Source organism: Myotis brandtii, unplaced genomic scaffold (genome assembly GCF_000412655.1).
Source record: "Myotis brandtii unplaced genomic scaffold, ASM41265v1 scaffold284, whole genome shotgun sequence".
Classification (NCBI taxonomy): domain Eukaryota; kingdom Metazoa; phylum Chordata; class Mammalia; order Chiroptera; family Vespertilionidae; genus Myotis; species Myotis brandtii.
The window spans coordinates 580,171-598,964 of record NW_005360846.1 but is presented as its reverse complement, the minus strand read 5'-3'; the positions used below and the strand labels follow the sequence as shown (position 1 = coordinate 598,964).

General features: G+C 58.1%; 2 protein-coding genes across 2 annotated transcripts in view; both read right to left on the bottom strand.

Moving 5' to 3' along the window:
- Positions 1–569, bottom strand: part of CAMKK1 (calcium/calmodulin-dependent protein kinase kinase 1, alpha) — a 27,739-nt gene extending 27,170 nt beyond the window's left edge. The window contains exon 1 of the mRNA XM_014541957.1: positions 483–569. The gene's annotated coding sequence lies outside the window, so the exon portion shown is untranslated. The remainder of the gene's footprint in view (positions 1–482) is intronic.
- Positions 570–1,508: 939 nt separating this feature from the next.
- Positions 1,509–18,793, bottom strand: P2RX1 (purinergic receptor P2X, ligand gated ion channel, 1; the record flags this gene model as incomplete). Its single annotated transcript, XM_005869040.2, has 12 exons — positions 1,509–4,575; positions 4,684–4,785; positions 5,117–5,182; positions 5,590–5,680; positions 6,123–6,250; positions 6,870–7,011; positions 7,235–7,315; positions 7,605–7,701; positions 7,954–8,023; positions 8,435–8,506; positions 8,788–8,935; positions 18,663–18,793. Coding segments are annotated over 12 exons (1,194 nt in total), but the record flags the coding sequence as incomplete, so codon positions are not given.
- Between the last annotated feature and the right edge of the window lies 1 nt (position 18,794).

Sequence of the window (18,794 nt, the reverse complement as noted above, 5' to 3'; positions counted from 1 at the left end):
GAGGGGCCTTTCCCCCTGCAGCGGGGCCGAGCCTTCGACGTCCGGGCGCCCCGAAGCAGTCTGGCCGGAGTACCCCGAGTTCTTCCATCCCGCGGCCTGGGCTTCCTATAGGGGACCGGTGCTTCCCCCAGAAAACCCTTTGTCCCCCGCGGTTTCGGCCTGGCCTGGGCAAGAGCGCCCCTCCCGGGGGCGCGGGGTTGAAGCGAGGTGCGTACTAGGGGAGGGAAAGGCGAGGTTGGCGACGAGGAATGGGTCGAGGTTGAGAGCCGGGGAGAAAGGCCTTGAATGGCAGTCAAGGGGTTCGCCATCTGCTGGGTGCGTGAGGGACACGGAAGCAGTTTCACATTGGAGAAGGGCTCTGGGCAGTCCGCAGGACTGGCTTAGCTGGGCCAGAAGGGAATGGAGGGGACTCCAGCACGGCCTGACCCTCAAGGCGGCTATTTCCGGGGACTCTGCCCCCACCTCTCCCCTGGCGAACTCACCAACGCTTGGCTCAGTTATGCTCTTCTCCAAATGTGAATCCTCTGGCGCCTCTCCTTACCACTTGTCCAAGACACGGCCCGTATCTCCCCCAATCCTGGCCTCTTGAGTTTCTGTTTCAATCTGGAGCCAGGAACTTGGGAGTCACTCACTAGGCTACCCTTTTCCCGCCCAACCAGTCCATCACCAAGCCCTGCCCATGCTGCCTCTTAAGTGACCCTGGAATCCAGCCACTTCTCTCCACCTCTCTGCCCCTCCCTTAGCTCAGGCCACCATGGTTTTGCAGCTGGATTGCTGCAGCAGCCTCCTCATTAGCCTCCCACCCCTACCCAGTCTTACCACCCCACCCCAGTAGCTTTTCTCCACCTGGCAGCCAGAGACCTCTCTCAGAAACACAAGTCCAACTAGTCAGCTCCTGCTTGGGAATTGTCCATGGCTCACCAGTATCCCAAGAATAGGTCCAGTCAAGCCCTCCATGACCTCAGTCCTAACCCTCTGCCTAACGCATTTCAATACCCCTCCGTCAAAGACCCTCCCCTCTGACCTCCTCACGCCCAGTGCCCAGTGTGGGTTACCAGCCCCTCCTAGGGACTTCCTTGTAACCAGCATCTGTTTATCTGCCTGTTCCCCCTCTGGACTGGGAGCTCCATGAGGGGAGGGACTGTGCCTGATTCATGTTTGTCAAATGAATAACTAATTAGGTATGGTAATTAGGGGGAGGGGTGTGGGGTTGGAGTTCAGGAAAGACGGCTGGGCCAGCAGACAGTTTTGGAAGTTGTCGGAAAGGATCCGTAGTTGTAAGTAGAGCAATAGGAAAGGGTGAGATAACGCAGAGCAAATGAAGCAGGGTCCAAGGACAGAATATTCACTTTTTTAAAAATATTTTTTTATTCGTTCCAGAGAGGAAGGGAGAGGGAGATAGAAACATCAGTGATGAGAATCACTGATCGGCTGCCTCGTGCACGCCCCCTACTGGGGATCAAGACCGCAACCCAGGCATGTGCCCTTGACGGGAATCAAACCCGGGACCCTTTAGTCCAAAGGCTGACATTCTATCCACTGAGCCAAAGCAGCTAGGGCCAGAATATTCACTTTTAAGGAGGAAAGACTTCTGTACCAGTTTTGACTTCGGTAACAGAAATCCCACATAAGGGCCTCAGGGAAGACAGTCCTGGGCTGGTATGTCAGATGTGCTCCACAGACTTCCAGATATGGCTCTTTCCACTCACTGCTCCAGCAACCTCTGGGTATGACACTTGTCTTCGCGGCTCAGGGTGGTGGCTAGAGCTCCAGCCATCACATGTACACTCCAGGCAGTGGGATGAAGACAAGGACGAAGAAGAAGAGGGTAAAGGATTTGCACCAGCTGGCTTTTCAGGAAAGTTCCCAGAAGGTGTCACTTGACACTTTCACATATATTTCACTAGCTGAAACTTAGTCACATGACCAGGCCCAGCTGGGAGAGGAGGTTGGGAAATGCAACTTTCATTCTAGGCAGCCACATGTCCTGCTAAGAACCAAGGGCTGTATCACTATAGAGAGAATAGATATCTGGGGACAACTAGGTGGTTCCACTATTGAAAGAGAGGATAGAGCACTACTGTGTCCCAGGCTCTGTACTAGGCACCTTCGTATCTTATCTTATCCCGACCTGAGTAGGGGCTATTATTATCCCTGCCACACACACAGAGGAGGCTTGGAGTGTTAAGCAACTTGCCCAAGGACACACAGTGACCATGCCAGAGCTGCAGTTGAAACCTGTATTTTCCTCCCACACCAAGCTAACTGGAAAAGCAGGAGAGGGCGGGTCCTGGAAGCTGCTGGAAGGAAATCTTTCGATAAAGGAGACTTGGTCAACAGTATCAGAGGCAGACAGGCCGAGCAGGATACAGCTGAAGTGTCTACTTGGATTTGGCAACAAAGATGCTGCTGGTAACTTGGCAAGGGCATCTGGGAGAAGTGGGGGCGGGGACTGGAGGCCACCTGCTGAGGGTGGGACAAGGGAGATGTGAACTGGTCTTTCTGGAAAGGCAGCAGTGAAGGGGCAGGCAGAGCTGCAGGGGAACATGGGCGGGAGTGAGAGAAGAGGTGGCCTCTGCTGGGAGGTCTGTGGACTGGATTGGATACAAAGTTGGAATCCTCTACTCATTTGGGAGGGAAGGGGGCAGGAGGTGCAGAAGCAGGTGGGGCTGGAGAAGGAAGAGAGGAAAGAAGAGGGAGTTCCTGGGGTTATGAAATCTGAAGTATGGTTCCTGGCTGGGGAAGAGGGCAGAAGGCCAAGGGCCTGCGAGCCTGTCCGATGTGGTAGCCACTAGCCATGGGTGGTGATTTCAATGCATTACAAGTGGATAAAATAAAACATTCCATTCCTTGGTTGCACTGGCCACATTTTAAGTCCTCAGTGGCCACATGTGGTTGGTGACTACTGTATCGGGCTGTGGTCTAGACAAAGCATGGTGATGGGGTGCCCAGAGACCCTGCGTGGTTCTAAGTTCAGACGAGTGGTCATGCCCACAGCAGGGCCCTGGAGAATCCTTCCACACTGTCTTCACTGAGGACCTTCCTCCCCTCTTTGGGGTTCCCCAGGCCTCCCTCCTGGGGCAGCCAGCCCCCTCCTCACCTCCGCTTTCCTGAGGCTCCTCCTGAGACTGGTTCTCTGCTTGTCCAGTGCCAGGCCTCCTCTGCATGGGAGGGGTGTGTGGAGGTTGGGAAGAGCTCCAATGTTCAGGGCTCTGCCAGGACAGTGGCCCATGGATAGAGGTGAGCTATCCCCCAGCACTGACCCTGCTGGTCTCAGGGCAAAGCGTCAGCTCACCGCCACCCACCGACAGATCCAGAAGGACCTCAAAGGTCACTCAGCTCAACCCACAGTGCACGGATGGGTTTCAGAGAGGCTGAGAAGAAGGTACAGAGGCAGAGGTTTGTCCTCATTCCTTTTATTGTACTCACCCCTCGCTTTCCCCCGACCTTGTGTTCAGACAGAGCTGGGCAGGCCTTGGGGGCTGGGGCTGGGCCACAGGCAGGGAGCCCCGAGTTTGGCCAAGGCTCCCACCTGGCCAGAGGTAGCTGAGTAAGGATTCATGGCCGAAGGGCTGTCCTGGCCTGACACACGTGGGAGAAGCGTGTCCCATGGAGGTGACATGGTATGGACCAGGTGTCTGTGCTTGGGGGTGTGGGTGTGATCAGATGGTTGTGTTTGCAAGGCCCAAGCTGTTCAAATACACAGCGTGGGTAGAAGGGGGTGTGCATTCAGGTGAGTGTGCACATGAAGGCGCGTGCACGACACACTGTGGGGCTTGTGAGCACACCACACACCTGCTCACTACCGGCACCTGCCAGGCGCTGCAGGCCCAGGCTGTCTGATACCTGATCAGGAAACTTTTAACGAAGGTCCTCAAAATGGCCTGGGGAGTTTGCTCGCCTTGCAGATCCCAGTGCAGGGGGTCTGGGGTGGGCCAGGGGCCTGCATGGTCGATAAGCTCCCCACGGAAACCCAAGCCCGTGAGAAACCAGGCTGTCCCAGAGAACTCTCTGTGGTGCTGAAATGTCCGTACTGTCTCAGACGGCAGCCACCGCCCGTGTCTCCTTGGTGGTTACAATGTGGCTGGTCTGAGGAACTGCTTTTTATTTTATTCCATTTTAATTCATTTAAATTTAAATAGTCACGGTGGCTAGTGGGTGTCGTATGGGAGAGCACGGGCCTAGAGAGTGGGATGGGTGGACCCAGAGCGAGAAGCACGAAGCTCCAGCTGAGGAGTGTGCGAGGGCCACCCAGCACCAGCACCTCCTCCGCGCCCGGAGAGGCTGAGGCTGGGTGAGGTGCGCTTGGCGGGGTGCAGAGTTGGAGCCAAAGCTCAGAGTTGCGCAGGTCTCTCCCGGCGTCCCCCCTGAGCTGCTGGCACACTGGTGTCTTTCTGGCTGGGAGGGCAGGTGAGCCCCAGAGGAGACCCCTCTACCCTGGCTGGGACCCCTCCACCAGGCCCCCGCCCGAAGCCTCAGGCTGCGTCCAGTCAGGAGCGGGGGCTGAGGTCAGGACGTCTTCATGTTCTCCTGCAGGCCCAGGGTGGAGCTGGTGGCCGCGGGGTCCCGCTCCCGCTGTGTGAGCATTGGGGGGACAGAGTCAGCCTCAGGGGAGCGGCTGACTCCCCACCGCAGACTTAGGGGCCGAGGCCTCTGAAGGGCCTGACCAGGGATGTCTCTTACCGCCTCGGGCCCCATGTCCTCCGCGTACTTGAACTTCTTCTGCTTGTAGTAGTGCCTCTTGGGCAGGATGTGGAGCAGCAGCAGGTCACAGAGAACCGTGGCCTGGGGGCAGGGAGGTGGTGGCTAGAGCATGGGAATCCCTACTGTCTGTGAGGCCCTGATGGAGTCCTGCCCTATCCAGACCCGGGGTCCTGGAGGGGGGATGAGGCCCTGAGGCCCCTCGGGGAACCGAGACTGCTCATCCCCCCCCTGGGTCCTGCCCCAGCTGTGGGCCTCAGTTTCTGCAGACATACTGTGTGTCTAGGGTGGGGGGTGGGCTCAGTAAGGATGGACCATTGCAGTCAAGTTATGGGTGAGAGACTTGTTGCTGCTACTGAGATGTGGAAGAGGGGGACTGACCCCAGCACAGTGACCCCATGTCCCCAGCACTTACCACCCCGAAGATGCCAATCCCGGAGCCGATGGTAGTCATTGTGGGGATGATGTCAAACTTCCTAGCCTGGTGGGGGGCCCCGGTGGGGGGGGAGAAGGGTTAGCAGTCAGCAGGGGCCCCGTTGGAAAGGTCTTCCTCAGAAGCCCTAAGGCCAGGCCTGGGGTCAGGCAGTGTCCCTTCCACTGTTGGCTGGCCCGCTGCCTGCTGCCCAGGGTCTGCCTCTACCTGCGACTCAGGGGCTGGTCAGGAGCCTGGGTTTTGACCTTGGCTCTGCCTTCCTGGACCCAGGGAGATAGTGCGGGAGGGTGGTCACAGCTGGAAGGCCACCCTCAGCAGTGCCCAGGCCCATGTGCAATGAGGAGAACTGCCGAAGGAAGCCCACCCACCTGCAGTCGTCTGTAACCACAGGTGCCCAACGGGCACTTGCAGGGCCCGAGAGCGTGTCTCTGGCCGCCCCTCACGCTGTCACTCACCTTGCCGTCCACGAGGATGTCGAAGCGAATCCCAAACACCTTGAAGAGATGCCGGCGGTTGGTCCCATTCTCCACGAAGTACTTGGAAAACCTTGGGGAAGGAGTGAGGTTGCAGGGGGATGATGGAGAAGCATTCTCGGTGGGGAGTTCCCAGAGCATCAGGGATGCAGGGGCCCTTGGAGGTCCCTGAGGATAGTCCCCCCCAACATTATAGAGACTGGGAGCCGCTGGCAGGATCCCAGGCCTCATGCCAGGAATGCTGTACTCCACCCTCAGCCTGGCTCCCGAGGTCAGCCATTTCCCAGCCAGTCCTGGTCAGGGGGGCCTCCCGGGGACCAAGAGCAGGGCAGGGGCTCAGGCCTCCAGGGTCTTGCTCCCTGCTGGCTCCCTGTGTGGTCAACCCCAGGACGATAGGAGCTACCCTGGCTCCTGTGCTCCCCTCCCGGGGACACCTGCTTGGCCCTGAGGGTTCTGGGAATAGATGAGGCCACAGGACCCCAAGGGCAGGTGCCCCGGTGGGCCCTGGCAGGCACCTGAAGTTGAAGCCTTGAGCCAGGTCTTTCTCTTCATTGAGACTGTGGAACTCATAGACGGGCTTGCAGTGCCGCAAACGCCAGTCCAGGTCGCAGTTCCAGTCGATGGTGATGCCTATCGCCCCACCCTGCCGGGACACGGGCGTTAAGCTCTGGGGTTTCAGGGCAGGAGACGGCCTTGCAGCTGGGCCGGCAGCCTCTTGAAGAGGGAACCTGCTTGGGCTTGACAAGAGATGCTGAGAAACTGCTTCAGTGTCAAGCCTGTCACCCTCTCTGGCCCGCCTTCCGCCCCCCACACTCCAGCTTTCTGCGTTTCTACGATACACCGAGTTTCCCCCTCGGGGCCTTTGCACAGCAGTTCCCCCCGTTTCCCACAAGGCTGGCTCTTTCTCATGCTTCTCTCCGAACCCAGGTGGCCATGTGGATCTGGCCCCTGGAATTCCCAGGGTTTCTCAGGGCCCTGGGATTTGAGCTGCTTTTATCTGCTATTTTAAGAACAGTGGGACCTCAGCAGACATCCAGATGACCACATCTGCCCATGCCCATTCATTCTGGGCACCTCCTCTGTGCCATTCCATTCCAGGCCCTGCTGAGGAGACAGGCCTGACCCTGCCTCCCCAACATTAGAGGATAAACCCATTATACTCAACCCACACAGGGAGGCTGGAGGCGGATTAACTGGGCCTGAAAAGCCTTGATTGGCTTGACGATCCCAGGCCCAGCCCTCCCCACTCGCTGGCATAATACCTTCTCGGCCAGGGTGCTGAAATTCTGCCCTGACTCCCGCACCACATAGCCGAGATTGAAGACAGGGCACAGCGGGTGAGAGATCTTGTGGAAGAGGCACTTCTTCAGGTATTTGGCATCCACCTCTTCCACCAGGTTGCGCCTATGGGGCAGGGGGCATTGGCAGCAGCAGTGTGCCAGCTGGGAGGCGCCCACCATGCCCCGAAGCTCTGCAGATCCCTCGTGGGCCCCAGAAATGCCCCTCCCACAGCTCACCCCAGGGGCCCAGCGTGAAAGCAGCAGGAGCAGGGGTGACACAGGCAGCTGAGGCCAGCAGCCGCAGCCTCCTGGAGCCGCCTGCCTGTCTTCCCGCTTCTCCCACGAACCTGTTGATCCCGAAGCGTGGAAAGCTGATGCTGTTCTTGATGAAGAGCGTGAAGTTCTCGGCCTCTCGGAGAAGGGCAGGGCTAAAGGAGACCACACTTCCTCACCACCCCTCCCCAGCAGTCCCGGGCACCCACCAGGGCCTGGCAAGGTGTGTGTGTGTGTGGGGGTGCACCCTCCTGTGGCTTTGGGGTGGTGTGCTGTAATGGTGGACTCTCAGGCCTTTGACCAGGGCCCGAGGGGCTCTTTGGCCTGGGCTGCACAGACGGAGAGAGGGTAGGGTTGGAAGAAGGGGGGCCTGGTCCTACCAAGGGACCCTCTGCCTGGGCTCGGGGATCCTGCTCCCAGCTCCCCGGAAGGAGCAGGTGTTACCGTGGGACGCTATCATCTACTTCCACGGGGCACCAGCCAAAGATCTCACACGTCTTCACGGTGTTATTGAAGGCCACACACTTGCCTGTGCGGATGCCTGGAGAAAGGGGGAAAGTCCTGGGTGCAGCTGGGGGGCGGGGGGCAGGGGGACCCTCCAGGCTCCATCCCTAGGACTCCCCATGGATGAGGCCCCCAAAAGCAGAAGCCCGAGGAAGGAAGTGTGGCTGGGTCTGGGACAGGGCAGGCCAAGGTCAGCATGGCAGGAGGGGAGAGGGCAGAAAGGACATCCTGGTGGGGGAGGCCTGGGGCTGAAAGGGGCTGAGGAGGGGACAGGAGGGGGCGACCTTACCCTGGGCCTTCCTTTCCGCCTTCCCTGGAGTGCAGCCACTGTCGTCCTCGCAGATGCCCCCTTCCGGATGCTGGGGGAGGGGAGAGCTGCTGGCTCCAGGCCCCTTGGCTGGGATCCTGAGAAGAGCCCCTCCCGCCCCCAGGGCCCTAGGGAGGGTGTGGGGCAGAGTCTCAGATACCTTTGGGGTGACCCTTGCGGAAGGCCTCCTTCCCCGCTCTGGGCTCAGGCCCAGCTGCTGGGAAGGTGGGGGCTTGTGGTTGGGCCGCACAGAGGCTCAGCACCCTGCTTGGCACGCAGCTGGCAGGGCAGCCCCAGCAGGGTCGAAGGGGGCCTGTGACTCTGTGTCAATCTATGCCTGGGATCCCACCACGGCTTCACCTCCAGTGCCCATCCCCAGCTTCACCTCCGGTGCCCGGGGGACCTCTCCTTCCATGTGACTTTCCCCTTGGGGTGAAGAAGGAGGGATGGTCGGCGGCCTCACCTCTGCACAGTAGCCTTGGGCCTGATGGGGGGTCACGATGAAATTGGTCATGACCACGAAGGAGCTGTCCCCCTGGAAGTGAGAGGCAGGGCTCTGGGCTGGGAGGACAGCCCCAGGAGCCAAGCACTGCCCGGCGGCTCCCAGAACCCACCCGGCACGCAGCACAGTCCTCCACACGCCCCGGAGTCAGCGTGCGGGGATGTTAGCAGGCTGCGTGTGCCCTTCATCCCAGTCAGGGAAACGGAAGCCCAAGAGAGGTAGGAGCTGACTGGTCCCACAGGGAGGTGGGAGAGAGCCCGCCCCAGCTCTGAGCCAGGACTCCGGGTGGAGGGTGCATCCCTGAGTCAGCTCACCTGGGCTGGGAAGACGTAGTCAGCCACGTCCCAGACCTGGGGGCCCAGGCCCGGCAGCTGCGTCACAGCCAGGCCCTTGAGTTTCACAGACACACTGCTGATGAGGCCGCTCGAGGTCTGGTAGCCCTTCTCATAGAAAAAGACCCACCTGCGGAGAGTGGGAGCACAGGGGTCGCTCAGGACGGCTGTGCTGGCACCAGCTGGACAGGCCAAGTCCTTTCCCTTTGCCTCCCAAGATGCATTTCTGCCCGGCCGGCATGGCTCAGTGGTGAGCGTCAACCTATGAACCAGGAGGTCACCGTTCGATTCCCAGTCAGGGCACATGCTTGGGTTGCGGGCTCCTCAACCCCCAGTGTGGGGCGTGCGGGAGGCAGCTGATCAATGGTTCTCTCATCATTGATGTTTCTATCTCTCTCTCCCTTCTTCTCTGAAATCAATAAAAATATATTTTTTTAAAAAAAGAAGAAAAAGATGCATTTCTGAGCCACTCTCTGCTCCTAAAGCTACACCTTGGGCTGCAGGCAGGAGAACCACTGCCTCCCCCCGCTGGCCAGTGCCTGAAGTTCCACCATCCTTTTCGTTCCGAAAATAACTAATTCCCGGGGAGGAGACCCACTGAAGGACTGTCAGGTCCTTTTCCAAGAGCAGAATTTGCTGGTGCCTGAAGGCCAAGCATCTCGAACCCCAGTCCTCATGAGAGTACTCCTTCCTCCCTGAGGGCCTCCCACAGAAAAGCAGCAGAGCATGACCCCGCACGCCGGGCAGCCTCTGGCCCCCGGTCACGGCCCTTGTGGGAGTGGCTCAGGCGGGAGGCCTCCCAGCTCTCCTGAGGAATCCTGGCCTTCTCTTCCCAGCATCGAGAACCCCTATTCCTATGCATTCTCCACTTTCAATCTGGAAGGTTCCGCGGGCCCCCCCTCCCTCTTAGCCCCAGGGGTAGGCACATGAGCAAGGCTTGCCAATCAATGTTCCATCACCCGAGCAACAGTGATGGGCCTAAGGATGAGCACCTGACCTGGGAATGCCAGCAGGGAGGCCAGGATTCTTCTTGGAATTATTGGGAAAAAGACATCCTCTCTGCTGGGTGGCTAAGCAAGGTGGCTCCGAGATCAGAACGATGGCGAGTTATCTTTGCTACCTCACAGAGCGAGCGTGAGAATGAAGCCAACTTAGAGAAAGCCAGGCCAGGAAATGGAGGGTGGCAGACTCCTGCCATGTTGTTTTAGCACCTGGACCCAGCCAGACCTAAAGCATGAGAAATCTACTTCTGGACTTTTCATGAGCTAATACATCCCCTTCCTTTATGTAAGCCGGTTTGGTTTTGGTTTCTGTTGCTTACGACCGACAGTCCTGGAAACACTTCTATCCAGGGTGTGGTTCTCTTCCTCAGATCCCTGTAACTGTGCGTGTGTGTCCAGAGTTTGTGGCTTCGTATCCCCAGGGCAAATCTGTGAGTGCACCTATGGGCAGTTCTGACGGGGCAGATATATTTGTGCCCCCTTCACCTCTCACTCTACCCTCAGTCTACCTGTCCAAGCGGAGCTCAAAGCCCCTCTCCCGTGCCTGGTAACGGAATTCTCCAGGCCTCTTAGCCCCAGAGTCACTGTTAGCTCTCTAGGAGCTGGCTCCCTGATCCAGGCCCAGGAAGGCAGCCCACCAATGTCCTCCTCTCACCTCCCATAGTCCATTCCTCTTTCTGCAAGCCCCTCGCCCTGCCGGGCACTGGAGCCAAGCCACCCCACCCCCACCCCATGCCTAAGCTGGGTCACTGCTGCCCCCTGCAGGTCCCAGGAGGCAACAGGTAAGACATGACAAAGGCCCCCAATTCTGGGTCCTGAACCTGTCTCACTGCTTCCTGCTGCCTCAGGGAGAGTGGGCATCACCTATGCCCTGCCCTCCTTAGGTTGCTTCCTCCAGGACGGCCTCTGGCTTCATGCCCAAGCTGCAGAGGAGGTCACTGGCCTCTCTCTGGGCACCCCGGACCCCAGTGTCCAGCAGCATTTCTCTCGTTGCCCCACACCTACCCCTCACAATATAGATGAGAAAATGGAGGCCTGGGGAGCATCTCTCCCAGGTCAGAGGGAGACCCAGGCTCAGGGCCACAGCCCGGGACTCTGCCCCTCCGCTGGGCATCAGGTGTGGCCAGGAGCCAGAGGTGTGGGGGTTGGGGGAGGAAGCAGAGGCCCAGGAGGCTGCACGCTGGGGCCGGTGCAGCCACTCTTGACTTTGTGCCCCGGGGGCTGTCAGTCCTGGGGGTCAATGGGAAAGATAAAATCTGGCATCTCTGGCCTCAGTTCTGGTTAGTGAAAGAATGACCATGGTGCCAGGCCCACTCCTCCAAAGCCTGACCCAGCCTTGCTGTCACCACTCTGGGAAGCCACCATGGGCATCTAATCCCCCAAATACCGGCCGTTTTTGAAGTCCCTCCCCTTCCAGAAATTCTCTTTCCCTTTCTACCCATCTCATTCTCAGCAAAACCCTCTCTCTCTTCTCCAGTGGCCTCGCATGGAAGAGGCCACATGTTGGAACGGCCTAGAGGCTGAGGTCCGGGCACCAGCACTGCCACTCACCGCTGTGTGGCTTCTGGCTGGAGACTAAGCCTCTCTGAGCCCTGGCTTTCTCAGTAAAATGGAGGTGGTGACACCTCCCACAAGGACTGTTCATTCCACAAATACAAGCAGGGCCCGGCCACGCATGAGCAGTGGGCTGGGCCCCTGGAAGGAAAAGAGTGGAGGTGATTGGGGATTCCCATGAGTTCCCATTAAATGAATGAGCATGCATAGGCCCATAGTAAGTCAGTCTCCTGTTTTCACTGTCCCTACTCTTCCTTCACTAATTCTTTCAATGTCCATCTGCCCCCATCGGCCTGGCCTCCATCCCCAGTCCAGGCAGAATCCCGTGCGAGCTATCACAGACCCACTGTGCGCCAGGGTTCCTACCTCCACTTCTTTACTCTCTCCCAAAATTCAATCCCACGCATTCATTTGTCATTCAACAAATATTTATTTATCAACCCCTATGACAGGGGGAACGTCGGGCCCTCGGGCCGTATAAGGCCCACGAAATCATTTGGTCTGGCCCTGCCAAGGCACTAGGGGTGAGCTAATTAAATGTTTGCCCAATGGTAGCAGGCTAACTTTTAAGTTGATAATTTTGGGCCCATAGTAAGTCAGTCTCCTGTTTTCACTGTCCCTACTCTTCCTTCACTAATTCTTTCAATGTCCATCTGCCCCCATCGGCCTGGCCTCCATCCCCAGTCCAGGCAGAATCCCGTGCGAGCTATCACAGACCCACTGTGCGCCAGGGTTCCTACCTCCACTTCTTTACTCTCTCCCAAAATTCAATCCCACGCATTCATTTGTCATTCAACAAATATTTATTTATCAACCCCTATGACAGGGGGAACGTCGGGCCCTCGGGCCGTATAAGGCCCACGAAATCATTTGGTCTGGCCCTGCCAAGGCACTAGGGGTGAGCTAATTAAATGTTTGCCCAATGGTAGCAGGCTAACTTTTAAGTTGATAATTTTGTATGGCCCACGAATGATATAAATATCCAAATGGCCCTCAGCAGGAAAAAGGTGCCCCACCCCTGCCCTACTATGTGCCAAGCACTTTCCTAGACGCTAAAAATACAGAAGTGAACAAAACAACCCAAAAGTCTGCACTCACCGCTTGGTGACACACATTCCTCCCCTCTGCCCTCGGCCCCACCCCGACACCCGACAGGCTCCTCCAACCTAAGCCGACCCTTTGGAAAAGTCAACTTTTCCTCAAAAAGTCAGACATGGAATTTCCATTTGACCCAGCGATTCCATTTATAGGTATCCTGACAACGTACGTCCATGCAAAAACATGCCCACGAATGTTCACAGCCACATTCTTCATGAGGAACAAAAGCAGAAACAACCCAGATGTCCTTGAACCAACGAGTGGATAAACAACACGTGGGGGATCCACACCGTGGAGTATTATTCAGCCACAGAAGGGAAGGAAGCACCAATACACCTGCGACCTGGACGAGCCTCACAGACGGTGTGCGAGGTGACAAAAGCCAGCACACAAGACCACACGTTGTGTGACTTTACTTCTGTGAAATGTCCGGGATTGGCAAGGGGCATGGGAGGGGAGGGGAGAGTGATTGCTCAGGGGCACAAGGTGGGGTTTTTGTTTGTTTGTTATTTTTGAATAGTGAAAATGTCTGGAATTGGATAGTGGTGATGGTTGCACAAATTTGTGATTATGCTAAAACCCACCAAATGGTATATTTTAAAATGGTGAATGTGATCGCATGTGAATTATATCTCAAAGTAAAAACCCAACAGGACCCACTAGAATGCCTCGTGTGTCCCCAGAACTTGCTCCTCTGGTGCCCCGTCCCCGGGCCCAAAACCCGGGCGTCATCCTCCCGCCCTTCCTGTCCTTCATGCCCATTCTCTGGTCTCTCCTGGCCGCCCTCGGCTTTCCTCTAAGGGCCAGAGGGGTTTGTTGTGGGAGCCGGGAGGAGCTGGGCGGATGCTGGGGCAGCTCTGCCTTGGGGCAGGGAGGGCAGGGGGTCACCGGGGCACAGGCAGGAACTGACCAGGCCTCACACGAGCTACGGGGCAGAGCAGACTGGGGGGGGGGGGCAAGCCAGACTCGGAGCCAGGAAGGGGCTGAGTTCAGAGCTGGGGCCCACGCTGGGGCTCAGAGGCTGGTCAGCACGCAGTCTACAGACAAGTCACGCCAATGATTTGTTTTTAAATGTTTGAATGAGTTTCCAACCTCGGAAATAAAGAGGTTCCTTTCACCCGTAAGTTCCAGTTTCCCAGAGCTCCTAAGAAGTCGGAAACTCTGGCCGGAAACTCTGGCCGTGCTGGGCACATGTCCCCCTGCAGCAGTGAGGGGCAGGAGCTGAGCAGTGAGGGGCAGGAGCTGAGCAGTGAGGGGCAGGAGCTGAGCGGTGAGGGGCAGAAGCTGAGCGGTGAGGGGCAGGAGCTGGGCAGTGAGGGGCAGGAGCTGAGCAGGGAGGGGCAGGAGCTGAGCAGTGAGGGGCAGGAGCTGAGTGTGGCCACCCTGGTGTGGGGCCCGCCAGAGTGATGACCTCTGTCGTCCATACTCCCTGCTTCTGCCTCTCATCACTGCTGCCTCTTCATGGCTGTCCTGCCTCTGGCCTCCACCCCCACCCCAGCACCTGCCTGCCCCAGGCCTTCCCCTGCTAGACACCCCTCAGAGACAGCTGCCTGCAGGAGGAAGCCCACGCTGCTCAGCCCCAGGTTCAGAGGCCTGAGCCAGTGGCCCCGCTCATTCCTCCAGTTCCTCTCCCTTGGTTCCTTTATTTATTATTATTATTTTTTAATCCTCACCTGAGGACATTTTTGCCATTAATTTTTTAGAGAGAATGAAAGGGAGGTAGGAGAAGGGAGGAGAGAGAGAGAGAGAGAGAGAGAGAGAGAGAGAGAAGAGAAACATCAATTGGTTGCTTCCTGCCTCCTGATCACACCCCAACTGGGGCCAGACATCGAACCTGCATCTGAGGTAGGTGCCCTTGACTGGGAATCAAACCCCAGACCCTTCGGTCCTCGGGCTGACACTCTAGCTACTGAGCAACACTGGCCAGGGCTGCCTTGCTCCTTTCCTGCTGGCCCAGGGCCTTTGATCACACACTGCTTCCCCACAGCCCTGCTTGGACAAGGCGGCCATACAGCCGGGCTCCACCAATCAGGGCATTCACTCCTTGGCCACAGTGATTGGTTCTGAGCTGGGTTCATGACCCAGCCTAGGCCAGGAAGCGATGGACCCAGGACTTCTGCTGGAACTCCCGGGAAGGAAATGTTCTTGTGCCCCAGGGGAGGCTCAGCTGGTGGGATGTCAGCTCAGAGTTGCTGGGGGCCATTTTGCCACTCGAGGACAGAGAGCCTGCCTGAGGATGAAGCCTGCCTGAGGATGAAGCCTGCCTGAGGATGAAGCCTGCTAGAGAGAGCAGAGCCGGGGGCAGAGGGAACTAGGTCCTGGCTAGCTTCACTGGAGAGCCCAGACGAGACCAGCCTGAACTCCTCGTCTCCTGGATGAGAGAGGTAGAGCTTGCTCCTCCTGTGGCCTCCATGGAGGATCCAGGCAGGCCTGAAGCCTGCATCGGTGTTTCAGTTACATAAATACAGTTTGATCAGTTTCTGTGTCTGGGAACCAAAGGAGTTCCGGCTAATTCATCCTCATCTCCTTGTTCTCCCTCTGCCTACCCTGTCCCCACCTCTGTCCCATGAAGCCCGACACAGCACCAGGCATGGAAAAGATGCTGCAGAAATGTCTTCAGCCCTGGCTGGTTGCTCAGTGGTTAGAGCGTTGGCCCTCGGACCGAAGGGTCCAGGTTTGATTCCTGGTCAAGGGCATGTACCTGGATTGCAGGCCCGATTCCAGCCTGGATCAGGCCATGTGCAGGAGGCAACCAATCGATGTGTCTCTCTCACACCTTTCTTTCTTTCTCCCCCCTCCTTCCCTTCCACTCTCTCTAAAAATCAATAGAAAAAATATCCTTGGGTGAGGATTAACAACAACAAAAAAATGTCTTCAGATACATTTCTCCCAGCATTAATTTGTATCTGCTCTCATCCCTGGTTGGTGTGCTCCAGGATCCATTTGGAGGTCTTAGGAGAGCATGATTCAAGAGCTGTATGTGGGTGCGCAGGGACAGGGTGAGGATTGAGGTGAGAAGAGGCCCAGGGGGGCCTAAGGAAACGTTCAAGGTTGGTTCCACCACTGTGTCACCTCCTCCAGGAAGCCTTCCAGGCTCCCCTCCCCAAGCAGCATTCACAAGTCCCCTTGGACTCTCCTGTGTGCCCCAGAAAGATCTTTCTCCCCCCTTGACCAGAACACCCCAGGCAGGGACATGTCTCAGCACACCCTTTTATGGGCCTGCTAGATCGTGGACGGCAGCCCCACTGCCTGCACACCACCAGTTATGGAGAGCTCATTGCTGCCCAGGAGAAATGCCACTACGAATTAACCACCATAATTTGAGCCAAAAAAAAGTCTTTGCATAGCCTATCAGGGCCTCAGGCCCACCTGCTCCCTCCTCCTGCCCTGGGCTTCCTGGAACAGTGCCCCGGATGAGAACACAGCCTCAGCCCCCCTCCTCGGAACCCGGTCAGCTTCTCAGCACCTCGGCCTCCCTGCCTGTCTCCGTAACTCTCTCCGTTTCTAAGTCTCAGGGCCTCTCTCTTCATCCGAGTGGTTGTCCCCCAATGTCCCTCTGTCCAGTTCTGTCTCTGTGGCTGCCCATCCCCCACCTGGGCTGTGCCCCTGTCGCTGGTGTCCGGGAGCCTGGCATTTCTCCTGCAACACCCTCAGGACCAGACACTGACGGACAGGGGCCTTGGAAAGAGGTGTGTGTGTGTGTGTGTGTGTGTGTGTGTGTGTGTGTGTAACTGAAGAAAGGCCATCCTTTCTCAGGAGAGAGAAATGGTTGAACTTCTGTGCATGCCTTTAGAAGGGGTTTTCCCCACCCCAGCTCCCTGGGACAGTTGGGAAATTGAAGACTGAGAGTAAAACCAAATCCAGGCTGGTTTCCGTCTGCAGCTGTGGGCAGTGGCCAGACGAGGGCGCCAGAGACAGCAGGAGTCCCAGCCCAAGCAGGGGTGGAAGGCTGACTTCTAGACTTGAGGGTGGGGCTGAGCGGTGCTGGAGGGACCCTGCCTTCCGGCTCTGCGCTGTGACCTGGGTGGTCAGTCCCCGTCCCCGAGTGGGTTTCGCTTCCAGGACATCAAGGCCGATTTTGGAGCCACAGAGCCGGATTCATGCCCTGAGTCGGCCACTTTCTAGCTGTGAGGTCCAGGCTAAATCCCTCAGTGTCCCTGAGCCTCACTGAGGCTGAGGAGGCCACATCTATTTGGAAACTGAGTGGACTGTCTTAGGAGGGTGGAGTGGGGGAGGGAGGTAGTGAGGTCCCCGTCACTGGAGGTCTGTGTTCAGGACTGAACGGTGGCTTGAGGCATATGCTGCACCAGGGATGGGGTGTGGGGGGTGTGGGAGGACTGTCCCTTTCCCTGGACAGTCGCGACCAGAGGGCCCTGGCGCTGCTCCCAGTGCTGCCCTAGAGCAGAGAGGGAGCCACAGGGCCACGGAGGACAGCATTCTCCCTGCCTCCGGGTGAGGGGTGGGCAAGCAACCTCTTTCCTCCCTGGAGGGTGGATGCTCAGGCCCGTCTTGTGCCGGCAGCACACCATCAGTGCCCCGTTAGAAAGGGGCCCTTGTGAGCTGGGAACGGAGAGGCAGAGCCGGGCCCCGGGGAACTCCCGGGAAGGAGAGCCTGTGTGAACTAATATAAATTCCTGTCACCAGAAACCCCACTGAGAAATGTCTTCAGCCCTGACTGGTTGCTCAGTGGTTAGAGCGTTGGCCCTCGGACCGAAGGGTCCAGGTTTGATTCCTGGTCAAGGGCATGTACCTGGGTTGCAGGCCCGAATCCAGCCTGGGTCAGGTCGTGTGCAGGAGGCAACCAATCGATGTGTCTCTCTCACACCTTTCTCTCTTTCTCCCCCCTCCTTCCCTTCCACTCTCTCTAAAAATGAGTGTTTGTGTGAACTAATATAAATTCCTGTCACCAGAAACCCCACTGCTCCTCTCTGAGCCTTGATTTCCCTCACAAGCTCAAACGACACTGCAGATGTCAAGCTGGTTTGTGAACAGGAGAGAGGAGCCGGAAGGGGTCCTTCACCAGCCCTGGCTGCCCTTGACTGCTCTCAGGCCTTGGGGTCCAGGTGGGCAGAGGGAAGGCTGTTGGATGCCAGAGGCCCTGGGGGAACAGGACTCTTAAGCTTCCTGGGCTCCAGGCAGCAGTCCTGGTTTGGTCCCACAGCAAAAATGGGGACACGGAGACCAGAGGGGCAGGGCCCTCAGGATCACATAGCAATCAGGCCGAGGCTGCCAGGTGCCCCCAGACTCCCCAGCAGGGGCTGAGCTCCCCTAGGAGCCCTCTGCTGTGAGTGGACATGATGCACCCCCCTCCCCCCAATCAGGGGCACATGCACCAGGCACCCAGCCACCTCAGCCACAGGGCATGCACAGGTGGGCATCCAGCCCCAGGGGCACACCCATCAGCCACACCCATTGGGCACACACTGACACATGAGGGCACACGTACCCACACAGAGCTCTGGGTACGACACATGCATCCACACACCACACACACGTGTGTTCATACAAGCACACGCGTGTGCAAGCCCCTGCCAGGCCGGCCTTGGCTCCCAGGGCAGCCAGACTGATTTCGGGAAGACGGCCATGCACGGTCCCTGGAACATCCAGGCTGCAGGGGAGGCTCCCCTGGCTTCCGTCCCTGAACTCCTGGGACATGGGACAGGCCCAGGAGGCCCAGAGAGGAGCTGTCATCCCTGGGGCCAGGATGACCTCCAACCTTTGCCTGATATGCCCCCATGAAGGCCCAGGTGTTCTCAAATACCCCAGGGTGCCTCTCATTATGCAGGGCGTGGGAGCTGGGCCTGTCGGGTGGGGAGGGGCTCTGCCTCAGGACCTGGACGGCCTGGCTCGGCTGTGGGGTCAGAGGTAGAGGGGCCCTGGCTGCAGCTCACGGGCCCTGACCCCCGAAGCCACTCACCGCTTCAGGGAGCCGGTCCTGGCGAGTCTGTCCCACAGAACCGGCGGGTTTGCCCTGGTTGCCCAGGTGACCCAGGACGGGGCTCCCCTCTGTGCCTCGGAGTCTCCATCTCGCCAGGGGGCTACTGGCTCCCACTCTTTCTCACCAGCCCCAGGGTTTGTCCAGAAGGACGACAACCAGTGGCAAGAAAGAGGGGCTCCTTGGGGTCCCGGCGGGGGGGGGGGGCATCCCGGAGCCGAGAGGGCAGGCCTGGCATCAGAGGGCTGCAGGGAGGGGCCCCGACTCACCCGATCACGTAGACCAGAACCACGAGCTGGATCAGCCGGAAGATGATGCCCACCTTCTTGTTGCGCACGAGCACCATGCGGGGGGTGTCGTACTCGAAGAAGAAGGCGGCCAGCTCATCCTGCAGCCGCCGC